Source organism: Ixodes scapularis, unplaced genomic scaffold (assembly GCF_016920785.2).
Source record: "Ixodes scapularis isolate PalLabHiFi unplaced genomic scaffold, ASM1692078v2 PGA_scaffold13__105_contigs__length_92229423, whole genome shotgun sequence".
NCBI classification, from domain to species: Eukaryota; Metazoa; Arthropoda; class Arachnida; order Ixodida; family Ixodidae; genus Ixodes; species Ixodes scapularis.
This window is the reverse complement of record NW_024609839.1, coordinates 7,562,359-7,583,459: the sequence shown is the minus strand read 5'-3', so window position 1 is coordinate 7,583,459 and position 21,101 is coordinate 7,562,359. Positions and strand designations below refer to the sequence as shown.

General features: G+C 46.3%; 1 protein-coding gene across 1 annotated transcript; it reads left to right on the top strand.

Moving 5' to 3' along the window:
* The first annotated feature begins 10,754 nt into the window (after positions 1-10,754).
* LOC121046824 lies at positions 10,755-19,334 on the top strand. Its single transcript, XM_042289760.1, has 4 exons — positions 10,755-10,874; positions 11,607-11,738; positions 18,056-18,238; positions 19,043-19,334. Exons 1-4 carry the CDS (start codon positions 10,755-10,757, stop codon positions 19,292-19,294), a joined length of 687 nt encoding a protein of 228 aa, XP_042145694.1. The 3' UTR covers positions 19,295-19,334.
* Positions 19,335-21,101: the final 1,767 nt, after the last annotated feature.

The following is a 21,101-nucleotide window of genomic DNA, read 5'->3' as shown; positions in this document are numbered from 1 at the left end:
GCTAACGCGAAGTTAAATGGTGGGCAAACATCATGAGTCAGCCTTCCTTGGCCATATTAGATTGTAACGGTTTGATTTCTTGAAAAACGTTACAGCGCACCACAAGAGAAACACTCACAAACACAGACAAACTAAAAAAAATATGCACTCACTCGGCGCCGAGTGAGTGTATATTTTTTAGTGTGTTTGTGAATGTTTAGGCTCATTCACACTGCGTTATTTTCTTACGTTAAGTTACGTTACGTACAATTCACTGAAACATTCGTGTCTCGAATGTCGCGTGTCATACTTTGTCCTTGAAATGATAGCCTCGCATAATCTGAAGCACAGAGGTCCCGGTGACTTTAACGTAATATTTCGTAACCTAACCTAACATAAGAAAACGGGGCAGTGTGAATGAGCCTTTTTTCTTGCGGTGCGCTGTAACGGTAATCAACATAAACTACCAACTCGCCCAGTCAGCGGTTTTTATTCCTTGTTATCATCTCTAGGCATCGCCCTTGAAGTCGTCCTAGAGGTGGTCCTTGAGGTCCTCCAAGAGGTCGTCCTAGGCGTCGTCCTTTAGGCGTCGTCCTCGAGGTTGTTCTAGAAGTTTTCCTTGAGGTCGTCCTTGACGTCGTCCTCGAGGTCGTCCTAGAAGTCGTCGCTAAGGTCGTCTGAGACGTCGTCCTCGAGGTCGTCTTAGAATTCGTCTTCAAGGTCGTTCGAGAAGTCGTCCCAGGCGTTGTCCTAGAGGTCGTCCTAAAAGTTGTCCTTGAGGTCGCCCTACACGTCGTCCTCGAGGTCGTCTTAGAAGCCGTCTTTGAGGTAGTCCTAGACGTTGTCGTCTAGGCGTCGTCCTCTGGGTCATCCTAGAAGTCTTCCATGAGGTCGTCCTAAACGTCCTCCATGCGTCGTCCTCGAGGTCATCCTAGAGGTCGTCCTAGAAGTTGTCCTTGAGGTCGTCCTTGAGGTCGTCCTAGATGTCGTTTTCTAATCATCGTCCAAGACGTCGTAAAAATAACAGCTTCGCTGCTCGTCCACGTTCACGTGAAGTGGAAGGGCTCTGGAATTTTTTTATTTGCGGCGATACTTGGCCCCTTCCCCCTACTGGGGGAAGAGGCTCGGCGGCTTGGCCGGGTTTTTGCACACGGGCTCACTAGGGCTTGGCATACAGGATCTTGTTCCTCGGTGATCAGTTGCAAGCTGGGCGCTGTCACCGGGATTGATGACGCCACTCAGTGGAAATAGCCCTCGACGTCATCCTCTAGTTCATTGGACTTTTAGATAGGACTTTTGAAGGGGTGGTCGGGAAAGAGTGCCGGCCACCGTCAAGTCCCGGCCTGGAACATTCACAATGTCATACGTGTAGGGCATCAGACGCATGCCCATTTGTTGTAATCTTGGTGTGAGAGCATCGATCTTGTAGACAGACTGACGAAAAACGACTACGTCTGACGAAATCCAAGGTCGAACTGATCCGGCTTTTTAGTTCCACGTGACCATCATCTTCTTTTCCCATTGGCTATCACCACAATCCCTTTAGACCCAAACAAAAACGCCAACGGCTTTTGTTGTGTCCTCAGGCAGATGTGCGTGCCTACGTGGTAGTCACGAAACTTTTAACTCGGCCAGGCATAGGCAAGTCCTTCTTTTTCAATTTGGGCGTAGCGCCTCTCTATTCTGTAAGTGTTCTTAAAGCATAAGAGACCACTTTGAACTGACCTTCACCTTGATATTGGTGAAGGACGACCCCAAGACCATACGATGAGGCGTCGGCCGATACCGCTGTCCCCCTGTTGGGGTCGTAGGTTCCTAGAACGGGATCAGATGAAAGAAGAGTCTTCCACTTCTTGAAGGCTCTTCTTGCGCGGGGCCCCAAACGAACCCCCATCTTGAGCTCATAGAACAGAGAGGTTGAAGAACTTCGGCCATACGGGACACAAAGTGGGCTAGGTAAATGGCCATGACCATCATCCGGCATCATTCAGCCTTCGAAGATTTTATTTATTTATTTATTTCGGGTTACCCCGCAGCGTTCGAAGGCATTATTGCAGGGGTGGGGGGTGTACATAGTTGTGAGGGTAGAAATACACGCGTGCATATGTACCAAAAAGACAAGAAAAAACGCAAGCCCACAAGAAAACACAATCAATCAAAAGCAAGCCCAGAATATGATAAAAGAAACATCGGTTACTCACATTCTAGGTACGTGCCAGATAAAAACATCAGCTGAGGAAAATATGCGCTAACAGCAAAATTAAATAACTCTCACTTGCCGCGTGACACAGGAGTAAAAAAAAAAAAAACACAGATCTAGTTTTAACAACTTCGTTCAAAGCGTAATAAAATAATCGAAGTAGAAACAACTAAACATACAGCAGTTTCACGCCGAGTAATCACTCGAAATTCGCATCGCAAGGATCAAAACATTTTCCTAGTCATGTTAGTCTGGCCAGCTGTCACGTGCCAGTCTGTCAAAGAAAAGTGAGTTTGACAGATAGAAACGGTGTCATTTGGCAGGGCGTTCCACTCTTTAATAGTGTTGGGAAAAAATTAATATTTCAGAACGTTGGTTCGGGCTGTCCATTCCCTAATTTTTCCCGAGTGGTCTAATCTCCCAGATAGGAAGTTGGGGTGTTGAATAATGCTTTATTAATCCCGGTTTGATCATGGTGAATTGCGTGAAGAAACTTCAAACGAAGACGTCTTAATCTGGAGGAAAGCGGCTCCCACTCTAATTGCCTTTTAAGAGCGGTAGCACTTTCTCTGTAATTGTAGTTTCTTGTGACAAATCTCGCAGCCCTGCTTTGTACTTGCTCTATTTTTTTCTCCAAGTAACTCTCTTTTGGGTCCCACAGGACACTGGCGTGCTCCAGTATTGGCCTAACTTTAGTCTTAAAAAGAGTTGCTTTCGCAGTTTGCGGACAGTCCCTGAAATTACGTTTCAAAAAGTTTAACATGCGGTTGGCTTTGGCCGTGACGAAGTCGATGTGTGCGCTCCATGACAAATTATGAGAAAATTTAACACCTAGATATTTTACTACTTCCTGCTTCTTTAGTTTGACGCCGCCGATCGAGTACGCAAACGTTACTGGCTGGCGCTCCTAGTGAACGTCATCTGGGAAAATTTGTGGATACTAAGCTTCATTCCCCACTTTTCGCACTACCGTGACACTCTATGATTGTCCTCTTGCAAAGTCAAGCAGTCCGATTCAGTCCTAATATTACCATATATGACACAGTCATCTGCGTATAGGCGAATGCTTGATCCAGCTCCAAGAGAAATATCATTTATATATATATTAAAAACAGAAGAGGCCCCGGCACAGACCCCTGGGGGACACCCGACATTACGTCTACGGAAGTTCATGTTTTCCCGTTGACCAGAACTGCCTGTTTTCTATTCTGTAAATAGTCTGAAATCCAGTTAAAAAGACAATCAGGAAGGTTAAGAGACTTTACTTTTTGCAATAATAATTTATGGGGGACCATGTCAAATGCTTCTTGGAAGTCTAAAAAGACGCAGTCCGCCTGCAGTCCTTTATCAAAGGAATAAGCTATGTCATGGTAAAATTCAACTAGCTGAGTGTCGCAGGAAAAACCACTTCTGAATCCATGCTGATTAGGATTAAGGAAGTTGTTTATACCAAGATGTTTGAATAGATTACTGTAAATTATGTGTTCTAGTATTTTCGAGCACACACAGAGTAGGGAAATCGGCCTGTAGTTGTCTACTCTATTTTTTGGTTCGCTTTTGTGTGCTGGAACAACATGTGCCCTTTTCCATTCGCTGGGCAGACAGCCAGAGGACAGTGAGCTTTCAAATAAAACATACAAAAAACATGACAAGATTCCAGAGCATTCTTTAAGGACGCGACAAGATAGTCCATCCGGCCCGGTGGCTTTGTTTTCTTTAAGATTATTTACCAGCTTAAAGGGGCGATGCAGCGATTTTTATATTTTGCGAAAATACCGCTTAGAACAGATCCCTGACGTTAATGACCTGTGAAATACCCCTTCGTTTTTCACCACACGCAATCGAAGTCGCAGAAAAAAATAAAGAAAAACGAGCAGAATTCACCCCCTCAACTTGCAGCCAGAACAAGCGGCCACGTGATCTGGAGCCGATTATATGCCGCCATTGTTGATCATAGCCATGCGCTGGGGTTGGAAAGGCACATGACACGCGCTGAGTTTTAGACATTCTTATGGTTCGGCTGTTGTCGTCATTGCAGCGATTGGACATAGGACACTACCCGCATGCTTCTCGAGCTATCGATTGGCTTGCCCCCAATCGACGGTGTGGTTAATAAGTTCCAGGCTTCCTTTCCTTTCAACACTTCTCTCTCTCTCTCTCTCTCGAGCTATCGATTATCACGAGCCCAAATCGAGTGTCCGCACCATGCTTGGGTCCAATCTATGAGCCTCATTAAAATATCGTCACTGGGCGGTACAGTTACCGCCCAGCTACGTCATCAGGTTTTGCGAAGGAGAGATTGAATGAAAACACTCGGGTTTGTCCTTGAAATTACAGCGCAACAAAGGAGTTTCTTGGTTAGTGGCGTTGCGTGCGAGTATCATTGAGTCCCAGTAGTGCCAGTAAGCCCGTGTAAAGTGAAAAACATACCAATTGAATATCGTTGCACCGCCCCTTTAAGGATTCCATCTTGGCTTATTTCAATATCAGGCATGCTCTCTCCTAAAGTAAAGAAAAATGAAGGGATGGCATCCGCAATAGGCAACGTAAATACAGACTCAAAATAACTGTTGAAGAGCATCGCCTTATCACTGTCTTTATCTACTAGTCGTCCGGATTCTTTGATGGGTGGAATGCCCGTGACGTCTCTCTTAGAGGCCTTAACGTATTTCTAGAATATTTTCGGGTTTCGCTTTAACTTTTCGTCAAGGGAGTTGTGAAACATAGTTTTAATACAGGACATCTTTTCTTTGAAGAGTGTTGTAAGCTCCTTCAGGCAGGCCAGATTACCAGAGTTGATATTTTGTCGGTACTTTACAAACACTCGCCGTTTTTTCTTAATGATGTGACGTAGCTCTTTGTTAATCCATGGCTTGTCGTTGCGTCTTTTGAAGGTTATAGCTTTTGATGCAACAAAAGTGTCAGTAAGGGATTCTAGCTTTGTCTTAAACATATTCCAGAGTGTGTCATCATCCACATCAGCACTGACGTCTCTAAACAAAGGAAAAAAAGAAAAAAGTTCGTCAGCCATAGTCGCGTAGTTACCTTAATTGTATAGGAAAAGTTTCCTTCGGGGCATACGAGATACTGCTTTCTTTGTGCATTTTATTTGTTCGATTACCGCCATGTGATCGCTAATGCCAGGAATAGCTCAGACAGGGGAGATAATAGAACTTTCATTGCTGAAAATCAAATCGAGCGTGCTATCTCTTCTAGGGTCCAAGCGCTAGGAACCGACACGTGGTGGTGCAGCGAAAAACTAGAAATAAAATTGATCAAGAATTTATATGGCACGGATGAATTTGAGGTACTCGGTAACCCTTCATCCCATTGAATATCCGGAAAATTGAAATCCCCTCCCAGCACAAGATAGTCTAAAGAAATGGATGACAAGGCATTTTTAATAGTTGAATTGATCCGTCACTAGTCGCAGGTGGTCTGTAAAAGGAGCCGATGACGAGGAATTCGCCATTCAGCAGGGACACCTTACACATAAAAGCTTCAAAAGAGTAATTAGAAAACTCAACAGCAAGGCTTTGTAAGCTGTTATGTATTAGCAGGAATACCCCGCCACTATGCCTATTCCTATCCCTTCGGTAAGCAGCATACTCTGGCGGAAACACCAGCCGAGTGCAGCTGTAGCCTCCACCATGGTAAAGAAAAACTAGCGCCACGAGGCGCTAGTGGCAGAAAGGCGAACATACGTATGGTCGGAGATTAAAATCGGTCTCGAAAGGCTGCCAGATGGCACCACCACTGCCGTTGGCGTGCGCCCTCCGTCCTCCTTCCCCCCCCCCCCCCCCCCCGGGTTTTTTTTTCTTTTTTTTTTTTTTTTCTGGTTTGTTTGCTAGGCTGGTCGCTGTGAGCGGCCAGCACGGCACCGGTCTAGCAGACGAGCCGCGCGCGATATACTTCACAACAACTGCGCTTCACGTGATATTACCAGTGCAATCAAACAGAAACAGCACGTTCATTTAAATGTATTTTTTTATTGAACCCCATTCAAATGAGTTGCGGTACTTCAAACACGCATCTACAAACTCCGTTGGAAGTCCACCGCCCTCAAAGGGGAACCAAGAACTGTAGTAGGCAGTAAACACAGTAAAGTTGTCAAACATGTAAAACTAAATTAATTACTTTAATGTACAAACTAAGAGAATAGCACTTATCATCGAATTATCTAAATGCTCTATAAACAACTCCCACAAACTAAACTTCTGAATACCCAAACAAACAAATCAACAGCGAAATAAAGGAAAAGGCTTGCAGGTGAGCTGCATAAGAATAAACGATGAATAAACCATAAACAAACTCGCTAATAGGCAATGCAATTAAGAAAGAACTACTGTTTTGGAGTGTCTACATCTCTGACTGTAGGTGCTTTATCGGTACTTTATCCTAACATATAAACACGAAGCTGTCAAATTAACTGAAGATTGCTCTGACAGCAACTCACCCAGAGGAGCAAGTCCTTGCAGCAACGGATTCGTAACAAGAACGGTGGGGCACGCGTTTTTCCACAAACGAATCTTCCCACAACTTGCAAACACGGTAGCGCCGAAGTGCTCGCTGCACAAACGACCCTGGCGCAGCTTGCTCGTCGGCAAGCCGGGCAGGCTTCCAAAGTCCTGGCGATTTGCATACGCAATCCATTTCGATCCTCTGATGGAAAAGTCGAGTTTCGAACGCTGACAAAAAAAAATTGATATAGAAGTTCACCTGTCGTCTGTTGGAAAGCGGAAGAATGAGCACTCCGAGGTTACTTCGCCGCGCTGTAGACTCCGTAATACGCCGTCATGAGGCACGCAAAACACTCGGCAAAATCTCTGTCAAATTAGAGACGTACATCTCTAATTATTATAAGCGCGCAGCAGCGTCGCACCGTACTGCATACTGCCGTATAATCCGCACTTTCGATTTTAGCACGCGCGGAACGGTTTGAAAGCTTGGAGTGACGAGCGAGCGCAAACAAAACTAAAAAGACAAAAACGGTCGTTTCCCTTCGCTCTTACTGATTGGTCGGAAGAGCCCAGAGTGCTTCGCTTTCGGTAGCGAAGATCATATACACGTCGCCTGCGCTGAAAATCATAGCGGCGAATATGAGCATAACAGTTTGGTCGGAGTCGGCTGGGTAGACCTACGAATCTGCTCTCTGGATGGACGTACAAGAGAGAAGCCAGCGACGCGGCGCCCCTATCGGCCCAACCGGGAACTCCGGAGCTGCATTCGGATGGAAACACCTCTGCATCATCGATAGTGTCATCAAGCCAGGATTCTGTATACAGAATCCTGGCTTGGTATACCAATAACAACACTAGGAGCGGTAGTGTTAATTAAGTCGGCAAAGTCATCAACTTTATTTTTTATGCTACGACAATTCACAAGGAGTACAACTAGTTCATTCACTGCTGTGGTCTTTTTAGCACAATTCCCAGGAAGATGAACTGGTTGCTATGCTGGTCTTTCTTTTACACTCATGTCTGTTTGATCAAAATAGTAAGATTTTTGACCCATTAATAATTTGTTGAAACGTAGTTGAAATGGGATATTTTGGGCCTTGGCGTATTCAAGAAGCTTCCTCCTATCCTGACGGAAAGATTCAGAGAAGTCCTCTCGAACCGATATTCCACTGTCTTTGAATCTAAGTCCCTGTGACAGTATGCCTTGTTTTGTTTTAAAAGAAGAAAAGCTAACAAGTATTGGCTTGGCCTACATTTTCCTGCGTTAAATCGGCCAAGTCGTTGAGCACGTTCAATATGCGGATCTTCGAGTTTGAGTCCCAACAGATTATTGCACGTTTTCGCCACTTTTGCTTCAAATATTGCCCATGTTTCATTTGCATCCTCGTCGATGCCGTAAAAGATTAGATTGTTTCGCCGGGAGCGGTTTTCTAAATCATCGTGGCTGGTAGTTAGGTGACACAACTGCTCAGAAAATGCAGTCGACGTGGCCTGCATACTTCGTACTTCCGTATCAAGGGTTTTTAATGAAGCGACATCTTTTTTTAGAGATTTAAGCGCCACCGACAGTGACGACAGCTTTTCATCAGCCGATATTTGCTGTTGTCTAATTGCTGTCATTTCTATTAGAGGAACGTCTTGCATAGTTTTTATGCTCGATAGCAACTCCATCACTTCGAGCACTCTGTCTACTTGTTCTTGGGTAAAGGAACCCGGGTTGACCTTAAGATCACCGGATACAATCAGCAGCATTCTAATGAAAACAGACAGCGCGCAACAGAGCGCGTACACAACACAAAGACGTTTTGCGTCAATATCGCGGAATACAAGGGCAAAGAGGCGCGGCATCGACAAGGCACATCTGTTGCTGCGATAAGATTCAGGTTTGTAGACCAGACCAACTTGAAGAAGAATCCGACGTGAGCGGCTTGAGGACGACATGTCGATGCCGAGCCCCGCCTCGAAAGTGCCGCGGAGCTGGTTTTGTAGGCTGTGGTCACGTGTCAGCAGTGCAGGTTGCCAGGCTGTCCCTCCGAGACCGGACAGATCCAGCGGGGATGGTGCCAGGCAGTCGGCTTGCGGTTGGGGCGTAGTCCCAACTTTGTTGGATGGTGGTTGGCAATCGACGCTTCAGTAGGGCCGGGTGTGGATCAGAGAGGCAACAAGGAGTACCTGAAGAAGAATCCGACGTGAGCGGCTTGCGCACGACATGTCGATGCCGAGCCCCGCCTCGAAGAGCCGAGTGACGTATCTCTGTCACAGCAGCGAACTTCTTTTTATCGAAACGAATCTCCTTGCTAACGATTCTGTGTCCCAAGAACGAGATATCGGTAACACTAAACTCACACTTATTGCGAATTACAGTAATTCCAGCTGTCTGAACGCGTTTTGGCACAGCCCGAAGCCGGTTGTCTTGATGTGCTTCCGTCACTTCCACATAAGCACGTCGTACATGTGGCAAACGACTCCTTCCAGTCCCGACAAGACTTGCCTCATGCGCCTTTGGAAATGCTCTTGGGCTGATGAAATGCCAAAAGGCAGTTTGTTAAAAGAATATCGTTCAAGCGGCGGGATAAACGTGGTGAACTCTTTGCTCCCCTCACTCAAAGGTATTTTACAGAAACCAGAGTTTGCATCCAGTTTCGAGAAGTTACTGGCTCCTCCAAAACAAGGCCACATGAACCCTACGAGGGGACGTCAAAGCGAAGGGTTTCACCTCCGGCTTCAACTTCAGGTTGAATGTTGCAAGCCCCTGGAACGCTTGTGAAGAGTCGGACTGGGGGATAGGATTTTTGACGCGTTTGATTTGTAAAAATACAGAGAGCCTTTTTGTTGCTGGTCTTCCCAGTAGAGGGGTTTAGAGGCCCCGAAGAACTACACTTCTTCACAACTGGTGTTTCCTGCAAATGTCATGTTCATGGATGCCACACCTGATATAGCAAGAGGTTTACCGCCTGTTCCATGAAGCCGGCGCCTTGCGGGCTGAAGTTTTGTCGTAAGAAAGGGTCGAGCGAAGAGCTCTTCTGAGATGACAGTTTCGTCTGCCCCGATGTCGATCTTGAAAACCACGTTCGAGGACTCGATGAGAACACAAACCTCCCACCTTGAGGCAGATGGATGAGGTGCAACTCCAAGAAAGCCTTCGGCGACGTTGTCCACGTTTCTGACCACTCTCGTTGAACGACACACGGCCTCAAAGTATCTTTTTTTGTCGTATCTTCTGAAGACCGCTTCTTTCGCCGGACAAGATGATCGATTGTGTTGAGGTCTTTCGCACCAGCCACACAGTCTGGAGGAGAAGCCTCCACTTCAACCCTAAGGGGCTTTCTTTATTAAGTTTCCCGCACTTCTCTTGGACTGCGCATGGTTGACTTGCTCGTCTCGCACGCCGTGGAGCTCTACCTTCTGTTGATTGACGGTTTCGTGTTGGCGTGCCACCAGGAGTGCTTTCTGCAGGTTAAGGTCAGGATCGAGCTGCAAAGCTCTGGAAATCTTGCGGTCTTGAAGGCCAACCACAAGACGATTTCGGATTAGATCTTCACGCAGGTCCCCGCAGTCGCAAATAGTAAAAAGGGCATGCAACGCGGTAACAAAATATTCAACAAATTCGCCGTCTTGTTGCGTTCTGGAGTTAAACTTCACCCGTTTATAAATGATGCCCGCCTTGCAATAAAGTGAGCCTGGTATGCTTTAGTGTTACCTCAAACGTATTTGGTTCCGCCGGCTCAGGCTTGAAAGTGTTAAAGCTCGCCTCTGGTTGCGGAAACATTAGGTAGATAAACCCGCCGGCTTGACTTGCTTCCGACTTCGCGTCCACTCCAGATGCCATACGGAACCGAGTAAATCGTTTCATTCACGAGCACCAGTCTTTAGTGCAGCAAAGCTGTGACGGCTTTAGAACGTTCAGCTGGTATTCAAGTAAACGCTGCAAAGCTGAATGCTTGGGATAGAAAAATTTGGAATGAAGCCATCTTACTTGAGGTAGTTCTTGGTGACGTAAGTGTAGAGTTGCGCGACGGCTGACTCTGCCGAGTGGGAATGCAATGTCCTTGTTTCATGGTTTGTCCGACGTCCGGTAGCCGTGGTTCCTCAGCCTGGACGCCACTTCTGACATCATGATTCCTACGTTCCAAGCAATACACAAAGACGTGCGTTTGGGAACTCCAACAAACAACAAGAAGGTTCATTATCAGGAAAAAGCGGCTTTTATAATCCCCGCCAATAGCACTGAAGCGGTACTCTAACTGCTAACTCAGCCTAAGCCGACGAACAGATTTATCACACAACGCCAGACTACGTTCTTTGTAAAAATATTAAAAGATGTCTCAGCCGGTTGTGGTGTCTATATTCATTCCGGTTTTTGTTTGAATATGCTTTAAACATCAGTTTGATTCCCGTAAAGAATGTATATCTTTAAGAATTGTGGAGCGACTAATGTTTCGGAAAGAGAAAGTTAATCGCTAAAATGCACGGACGCAGCAAATTAAGAGGCTGCTAATAGAACAAAAAACAACGTATGATTTGTAGCGGATGCTGAAACTTAATCGAAGCGCAAGTTCGTCTGCTTCTTGCAGAGGGGTCGCAGTGATGTCAGAACGCCAAGCTCTTATTGGCTCATCAAAATAAATAGCGGGTAGACCTTAAGGCATCTTGCATTGAGGTCTACCCACAATCATTGCCAGCAAAGCCAATAAGAACTCAGACTCGTTGTGACGTCACCGAACTCCTCTGCAAGAAGGAGGTGGCTCGCTCCCTGGATTACCACAGTGCAGACTGGTCTAAATACAGCAATGTCTTTGGCCTTCTTTTCCGCCTTAAAGTATTGGCACGCGGGAAAGTAGACGCCCTGGATTTATTAGAGTGTGCAATTGCATTTAACATTCTGTTAGTTTCTACGACCAGTCTAAGAAACTGATAACATATGCGAAGCCCACTAACTTGACACAAATAAGAGTTGTTTCTTCCAGGCGGACACGGTGGTACAAAAGCTTGCAGCTGAGATTATAAAGACGGCGAGCAAAGATGACCTAGCCAGAAAACGACCGGCGTCTTCGAAGGATCACTCGCCAACAGCTTCGCCGCTCATCGACCAGAATACGGTAAACGACCCGCTCAACTAACACCGCCTAGAATAATCAAAACCTCGTGCACTATGACCAGAAACAGAACCAGAGCGGTGTGTCTTTCTCCAGCACGCGTTGAACGCCTTACACAGTGTTTTGGCTGCGTGCACTCGCTCGAGGGGCACGAGATGCAGAAGCGTTGTCGAAAGGTAGGAAGCTCGCGCTGGAAACATAAAGGTCCTCTCCACATCCCTCACTTCGTCCGTGACCAAAGCGTTGAGACGTGAGCACAGGGAGACCGAGGGCACACACCAATGAGACACGAATGCCGCGTCATTGATCGGCTGGGCCTCATAATACGTCGAAGGACGCTCGGCCCCCCGATTTCTGAATTGACACCTTCCGAGTGGGATATGATGTAAGGTGGAGGTACAGCTGCCTGGATCACGTCTCCAGATAGTCTATTTATCGCGCCCCCCCCCCCCCCCCAAAAAAAAAAAAAAAAACGTGCTCCTCCAATTTATGTTTGATGGCGTCATAAAAGTGTCACTCTGTCGCCAGCAGCGATCCTGGCGGTGTCGCAGAAATGGGGGTGGATGCGGCAGATGTCTGATCGCTCCAGTTTGACAGTCCACGGAAGCTTCGGTAACCAGGAGTTGGCACGCCGTGACGACAGCGACACCCGAATTCGCTCGTTCTTTTTGCCGGCACGTCTACGACCAACCGCCAGGATCGCGACATCCGACAGCATGACACTCCGGCTTTTGGGACGTCCTTGGTTGCCATTCCGGGACCAGTTCCGATGCGTGGTCCGAAAAGGACGCTACATACACACCCGTCAAAGACGCGTTCCAGGCACCGTAGCGGAGCAAACTGTTTACAAGCTTCGATTATCTCGAGTGATGTTGACTAAACCAGCGTGACAATTAAAACAAAATGTGATTCAATGCTTTTTTTTTTTTGTCGTGTATGTTTTGGTCAAGAAACGCTCAGACACCATGATCTGTGCGTTATGTACATTTCGTCGTTTTTCGGTGGGCAGCCAGTTCAATTTTTGGTTTTGTTCTTTTACGAACAAAATTTTATTCAGTCTAAATAAATGTTGTCTTCAACTTTAAGAAAGACAGAGCTCAGCAAGTCCCAAGCATGTTATGCCGCAGCCTGTGGGACTGGGGCATTCGCCATTAAGAACGTCGTGAAACGAATCACGAGATCGTGTTGTGAGCGTTCTTTAAGCTGCCAAACCCATTTTGACCAACAACAAAGTCGCGCCTCTGATCGAAAAAAAAATCCCTCTGAAACCTCTAATTTATTTAGTCTGACACGCTGGAAGTAGAACTAAATGCGGAGAGCAAGTCGTCTGCTTCATGCACAGGAGTTGCGGTGACGTCAAACTGATTCCGAGCTCTGATTGGCTTTGATTGAAAGGATAGTGGGTAGACCTCAATGTTAGATGCCTCGAGATCTACCCGCTATTTTTTTCAATCAGCCAATAAGAGCACTCGGCGTTCTGACATACTCGCAACCCCTGTGGAAGAAGCAGACGAACTTGCGCTCCACATAGAACCGTAATCCTTAAAGTAAATTACTAAACAGGGATTTTAAAAACCGGAAGCACCTGGCCACTTCGTATCCAGTCGAGTCACGTGATTTGTCTGTGTGACGTCATAAGAATACGCTCACACGCGAGAGACGTATACGCTTTCTCTTTTACATCGATTTTTGTCGTTTTAGTAACACAAATCGCAGTAAAGGTACGCCCAGAGAACGCGATCGTGTCGTTAAAACAAATGGCGTACTTAATTCATTCGAACAACATGAGCCAAAAAACAACCACGAGCGACAACGAGCCGAAAACATCGGCGCCTGCACATAAAAAGCCTAAACTTTCACCGAATGTGCACTGAGCACGTCAGTTTTATTCTGTGAAACTTAAAGGCTCTTCCTGGGGGGTAAAAAGTGGGAGCAAAAACAAATGCATGACAAATTGCTAGGCAATTGTGTTGCATGCGTGAAACTAAATGTAGGCGTCAAGTTGCGCGTGCAAGACGACAGGCTCAAGGCCAGCGTTAGGAGCGCAGAAAGGAGGCTGAGCGGGCCAGACAAGCTGCTAAACTTACCATCCGAGAATACAAAACAGAAGACAATACAAAATCTTCGCTTCTTTTTCGGGGTGAGCGAGCGTGCAACGTGACAGAATTTGATATTCGAATTTTCTACTGGGAGCAGCTGTAGCTAGTGATGACCATTCCGGAAATTTTTAAGGCCGCGAAAAAACTACGAGAAAAACAAGTTTTTCCTGGAAGGTTTGGAATCATTTGAAAAATTGTCTGAACAGGAATAATCCAGGTATAACATAAAAGAGAGCAAAAAAGGCCAATAACGGCAAGAGGTTGTTTGTTTGTTTGCTTATTTCTTTGTTTGTTTTTTTAAGAATTCTTGGGGTTTAGTGTTACAATAATAATATTTTTAGCGTTAACGCGAACTTTTGTCAACTTAGAGGATTTTTCGCTACTCATCTGGCACCTGTCAGCAGGAGAGACTCTATCCAAAGTGTAACTCTAAAAGAATACAAGTCAATCCGCCGGTAGATCGCTTTAGCTTTACGAGCACTTGTGCGCGAGGTGCTAAGTTTTCAGAACTTGGGAGCGGCGTTTACTTGGATGTGTGTGAACTTACCGCTTACACGGTGAGACACCGTTCAAATATTTGGGCTAACTTCGATGTGCTCAACAATGGTAAATGGCCAGTATTGTGTAGATTTTGTTGTGCCAAGTACGAATTTGCATGTTTGAGGCATTGCCTGGCAAGTTGTCTCATGTGACCTCTGGACATTCAAACTGCTGCAGCATCAGCCAAATCGGCAGGATCGGAATACGGAATCATGTATCCCTCAAAGAGAAGCACTTCCGTGGAGGTTGTGCGGTCAGAACGTCCACCGCAAGAAAACTAAATTGCAAACTTTCGAAGAGAAACTGATGGTCCTATCAACCAGCATACTTTCATGCAAGCCTTTGTTGACAGAATTACATAGGAATGCCAATGAAAGCTTGATCAGGGCACTCGCGGGAGTGGTATATTCTAGTGGAACGTCTTTGTTAGTCACCGAAAATAGATACTAGAGGGCCCGTATATGCACGGCCCTCAAGGCACTCGTTAGGTGGTCGGCTATTGGAGGCGGAGTACGCCCGAGTAATGATATAGGTAGAAGACAAAATCAACTCCGCACTTAGGGTCGCCATACTCACGGACGACTGGACGAACGTACGAGGCATGTTGAACTTCGTGGTGATTACGTCAAAGCCGATACTCTACAACGCCGTAGAGACGGGATATTACAGGCACACCGGAGAATACATAAAAAAAGAGACATCGAAGATTATTAAAAAAAACTTGGAACAGGAACCGTTTTGCCCTGGTTACAGAAAACGCAAATAACACGAAGGCCGCATGAACAATCCTAGGTCAAAACTTTCTTCAGAGGACTACTATGGGATAGATTTCTTGTGTAATAAACTTGCTGTTTTTCGACTTTTTGAAGATAGTGACATGGCAGGAATTTCATTCGAAGTCCAAGTCTGTATTTAAGTACGTAAAGAACCCTGGTTGCGTAAAGAACCCTGGTCACCTGGTTGCGGCCCACTTTGCAAAGAAGCAAGAAGAGTGCGATGCTGGAAATCAAACAACACCTATGTCAGTATTAATTGAAAACGAGCGTGTTGGTGAATAAGTACGAATACTTGAAAGAATAAAACACCGAGGACGAGGGCGGAAACAGGACCTCTTTGAAAGAGGTCCTGTTTCCGTCCCCATCCTTGATGTTTTATTCTTTCAAGTATTGGCACCTAAGTTACCAGCTAAAACTCGCTGGGCGGGCATCTTGAGGTCACTGGGGCCTTGTGGAGAACAATAAAACTTAACGAAAAATCGTTTTCGTCACTGAACTTGAAGCGAGTAGAAAAAAAAGGAACAACGGTGTAAGACGAGTAGGACTTTTGGCGAGATATGCAGGGCGGTTTCCGCGTGTCGAAGCCAGTTGGCCACGATATTTATGAGGCTCAGTCAGACGCTGCTCTTCTGTCAGATATTCATGAGATCTTCTTGAATGTAACAAGACAAGTCGAAAAGCCCTTCCAGATTCTGCCTTAACTACCAACATAAAGGAAAGAGTATCAGAAATCATGCGTGTGACATAACTTCGTTTGTCGTCCAGCGCATGCGGCAGCAAGTTTGCTTGACCCGAAGTACAGATGAAGGGGCTTGAGGAAAGAAGATGAATGCCATGCTATGATTACATCACAGAAGTGGCAGGAAGGATAGGTCTTGATGCGAGAAAAGTGCCGTTCAATTTCGTAGAATACAGAACCCTGTGAAGTGCATGATCAAGAATGGAACTTGACGATTCGGCGAAGCATATCTCACTATCCACGTAATGGCAAGGGCTGTGTGCATCTGAGCCCCTGACTCCAATTGCCTGTCGCCTACTTCCAGTTCCACCATGCACCGCTGCGTGCGAACGAAGGTGGTCGGAGTTCGGCACTGTCCATACCAAAAGTAGGAACAGGCTTAAGGGACATAGAGTGCAAAAACTGTTGTTTGAAAGCTGCAACCTCTACCTGAAGGGCCTTGACCTGACATACGACGGCAGAAATGACTCAGCACAGATTCGGAGTACCCTTAATTAACCTATTGCTTTGTAACGTGCTTCTAGTTTGAGAGAATTAATCTAGTCAACAAATATGTACTTGGTCAATCGTTGTTTTTTTAATGTTTGGTGGTTTTGTTCTTAATAGTTACAGGTGAACCCTTGGAAGGAAGGAGATGATACAAGAAATCAGAGTTAAGCTTGCACTATTCTTAATCCATGTCTTCTTGTGTTTATACTGGAACGGTGAAGAATGGTTAGCATGAACCCTTAATTCGTCAATCATGATGTTATCTTACTCAAAAGTGTTCACTTGCCGGTGCAGTAGTTTCATTTATTTTTTTATTAAAAAATAGTATTCACTTGCCGGTGCAGTAGCGGATGCTAACTCGGTCGTCTGCGCACGCGCCCAACCTTGGCTTTGCCAAGTTGCTCGCTCTTGTTGTTTTACAGGAAGAGAGCTAAGCCTTGAAACTTCACACGGTTAAACTTACCTTCTCAGCGCACACTCAATGAAAATTCGAGCTTTCTTTATGTAGTTTCCGATTCTGCCGGCGCTGGTTTCTACGGCGGACATCCGCTTGGAACACCCTATATAGTCCTGTTCGAGGGTCATTGAAAAGTTGTTTTTAACAGCGCAAGCATGCTGATGAAAGTTACTTTGCTCGTGAACCTGGAGAAGAAAGTAAAGGTTCCTCGAAGGCATCTCCGACCGTTTCCCGCGTCCTCAAACGCGGTTATCAAGTTCCGCCGGCTGACGTCAAGAACTGTAGTCGCCCGTCCCGATCCTGGCGATGGCATGCTCCGGACGCCTGGTCTGTTGCAGCTCGCTTTCCAGCTTGGCTGTCCACTGAAGCCTCAGCAGTCGGGAGTTGGGACGCCGCGACGCCTTTTGCGTTCAGTCGTACCTTTTGTGGAAACTCTATCAACCGCCAGGATCGGGACATCTAAGAACATGCCATAGAGACCCTAATTTGAAGACAATGTCCGTTTCCAACCACGGGAACCGTTCGCAATTCAATGGCGGAAGCCTGTTTCGGAGATTCGTCGTAAGTAGGCATGCGCTGCGTTTTCGCGTGGCGAGGAGGAATGCGAACTGAAAGGCGGAAACTTTTGAGACGATCAACACTTTCGACATCTCCTGGCAGCTCGTATTGCAAACGAGGTCCATAAACTACCTGACCCCGATTAAGCAGTGGGGATCTCTCTGTAATACAACCCACGTTTACTTTTGTGAAGTTTTGGCCAAGGGGAGCGGGGATGCTGGGTTGGAGATGCGCTCCGGTAAAATAACCAAACCCTAGAAACGAGTCCAAAAGTATGATTACATCAGAACCCGATAAAATGCAGCGTGTGATTGGTAACATTCTAACGCGGGGGAATTTCGTAGTTTTAGATGATCCCTATAAAGTTTCATTTTGAAACCGTACCTTTAAAGCTAAAACCTAAAAATTTAATTACTAAAATTAATTAAATACTCAAATATACTGAAGACGAATAACTTTTCTTTATGTGCCTTCTGGCACAGAGCACTACGGCATCGATGTATTTCGGCGCGTAGGTTTGTCAGGATTGATTTGGCCCGCGTTCCCATAAATAACTTGTACCAGCGTGCCCTGGAGGTAATACAAATAAAGGACCTCGCTGCCGTTTGCATCCCGGGAGGGAGGGTGGTTTTCCAACGGTCTTGATCGCGGATGTCGCGCAGGGCGACCGCGAGTTCTTCAAGGAGCTGGAGCTGACCGAACATGCGGGTCAGCTGGAGAGCGTGCTGAAGAGCCTGGCCAGCAAGGGCTTCGGCCTGCGCATGTACGCCGTCGCCGGGGAGCAGGCCAAGCTGCTGCACGCAGACCTGGATGAGCAGCAGCGCATGGACCGCGTCCGACGTGTCGTGAGGACCTTTCGCTTCAAGCGCTGCCTAGAGTCACACTGCTAATACATGTCCGCGTGTCTGTCTCTTTTCCTCGTACAACATTCAGTCTGCAGACATGTTGCAAGCATGTAAGACATGCCCCACGCGTGCCCATCTCTTTTCTAGCGTGTATGAGCAGTGGGACGGCCCACACATTCGATTCACTGTGCCACAATTCCTGACGACAAGACATAAAAAAGCACTAGCGCCACTTTTTGCCTAAATCTTGTTTCCTGAGTTACGCATCATACTTTCCCCTTCCGCTTCCAAAATTATCGGCAATGATGTAAGCGACATTTGGCCTCGCAAATAACCAAAAAACTTCACTCCGTCGATATGCGCAGACGGGATGTGTTCCAGGAACTGGCCCACTGACAGATGCCGCCAGTGTGCCAGCGTCGTTCCTCGTGGGCTGAATCACACATTTGAGTTTCATCGACTGCCAGCGCAGCCGTTTCTCAACCGCCCGTCAAAGACAAGAGGACGCAACGGCACACTGTCGCCATCTCTGGAACACCTATCGTGTGCGTATAACTACAAACTCGAAGAATTCGCAGCATTGACGAGACTAACTTTATGAGAAATTATCAGTTATAACGTTGGCAGATTTATGTCAGGCACGCGAGGAAAAAATAACATATATGCAGATGAGATATGCTCCCCCGAAAAGCGACGCAAGTGTGTTCCTTCGTCGCAACCGGCCACAACCGGTTGCAAGGGTTGAATTAACACGAAAGAGCAACGCCCAACTAATCTGGTATTTCGGCGTTCTTTTTCCCGCAGTATCAAAAGGTGAAGGTAGTCTTCGAAACCGAACAGCAGAAGAAAGAGAGTCTGCAGAGCCAAGCGGCAGCCGCCAAGACGGCCTCCGCCGCCGCAGAGTTCAACGCCGGGTTAGCCAAGTCCGAGCAGCGGCTCAAGGGCCTTAATCTGGTCCTCCTCTACTACGCTTCCGGCCTCAAGTACCTGTACGAAGAGGCGGGCTCCGGGCAATCTGACCGCTCCAACCTGGCTGTCATTGACCAGAAAAGATGAAAGCCGCCTGATGGCCTCGTGTCTCCAGACAAAATATCCCCTCCCGTTTCTTTAAATTAATCATCAGAGACGCTTATACCGTTCTTGCGTTGTGCTGTCGCGTGTCTGTGATGTGTGTTCTTTAAACGGTGTCAATAGTCTTTATTCAATAGTCTAATTCAATACAAAATACCACCTCCGAATTTTGAAATTTATTATCAAAGACGCTCATACCGCACTTCCGTTGTGGCGTCCCCTGTTTGTGGTGTGTATTATTTAAATGGAGGCCATAGTCCTTTCTTTACCTATTGAAACACCAAGGATCAATAATACTAAGCATAATTCATATTATTATTATTACTTCGGACCTTTACAGCCGCGACACCACAGAAAGGCCAGAGGTTCGTACCTAAGAGCTCTGCAGTGATGCAAAATACTAGGGTGATGATGGTATGAATGTATACAGATGGTAAAGCTGCCTGACGATGACTACAATAGAGCTTGCACTTGAAAGTTGATTAAGTTGTGGTTATAGTTCCGGACCTCTATTTATCAACAGAGTTCTCGTGATGAAGCGCGAAACAAAACTCACTGGACATAGGGGCAATGAGATCGCGATAGGTCACGCTATTTGTCCCATGGGACAAATAGCGATATACGAAACGCATTTAAGGAAAAGACAATTTGAATTGTAAATAAATAATTTGCTGCAACAAATTATTTATTTACAATTCAAATTGTCTTTCCCTTAAATCCGTTTCGTATATCGCAGTGAGAAACCCACCATGCACGCTGTGCACGGTGGGTTTCTCACTCGCTGCCATCTAGCATTGATGCAGCGGGTGTGCTAGCCATCTGGCACACCCGCTGCCATCTAAAAGGGATAATACAACAAAATATCGGCGCCTATTTCTTGGTCGATACGTGTTCCTGGGAGCAGTATGACATCGGACACCCTAACCTCTCGTTGAAAAAAGACGGGAAAAAAATTTTTAAAACGAATTAAACGGCTAGGAATTGGTACCTGGGAGATTTCGCTAAAGCCTCGTTTGTAATGCCCGTCTAGGAACATTGACAGGTAGAGACGATGTGCGTCTAGCTTAGAACAATAGTATCGCTGATGCCCCATGTACGCAAGCATGTCTAGCGTGCGCGTGAAAGTAGCTTTGGCAAGTATGTAATTGCACGCACTTGTCTGCACGAGCAGAGTTATGACGGTGGCCAGATGCCCTTTTTTCAATTGCCTTGACGTCAGCCTCAACTGCAGCTCTGCGAGAACTGAGACAGGTTACTTCATGATTGCACCGCATGTCACGTGCTCTCCGCTGGCTGCCCTTAAAGGGGACGTCACACATGGTACAGACTTTCAGGTCGTGCATGTAGTCTTAAACAGAGTATGTCGAGGGTTTTTTGCGTGCTTCTAAGTGAATCAGTTACCAAACATTATTTTCCCACCATCAAACGTCTTGTAATCAGTTGGGAACGTGGCTTACTGCCCACTTTATACTATTTCTGTCGTCACACTTCAATGTTGCCAGTAGGGGCTTCCGGTTTGAGAAACACGTTGAAAACGAAATTCAAAAATTCAATAACTTCGCGATTTTTTTTTTCTCACAATACTCGGGGAACTCGTAGAGCCATATGTCTATCGGTGTGTTGAGCCAATTTTGAGGCAAATTAGCGAACATAAAAAAATCGCCGGAGTACCGCTTTAAAGTCACTGCATCCTGAGAACGTAGTGACATTGCTTTCCCTACCTGGTATCCGGACAGAAACAGATATTAACATACAGACGACCAAAACCTCGCCAGGCGATCGGCTAATCTGT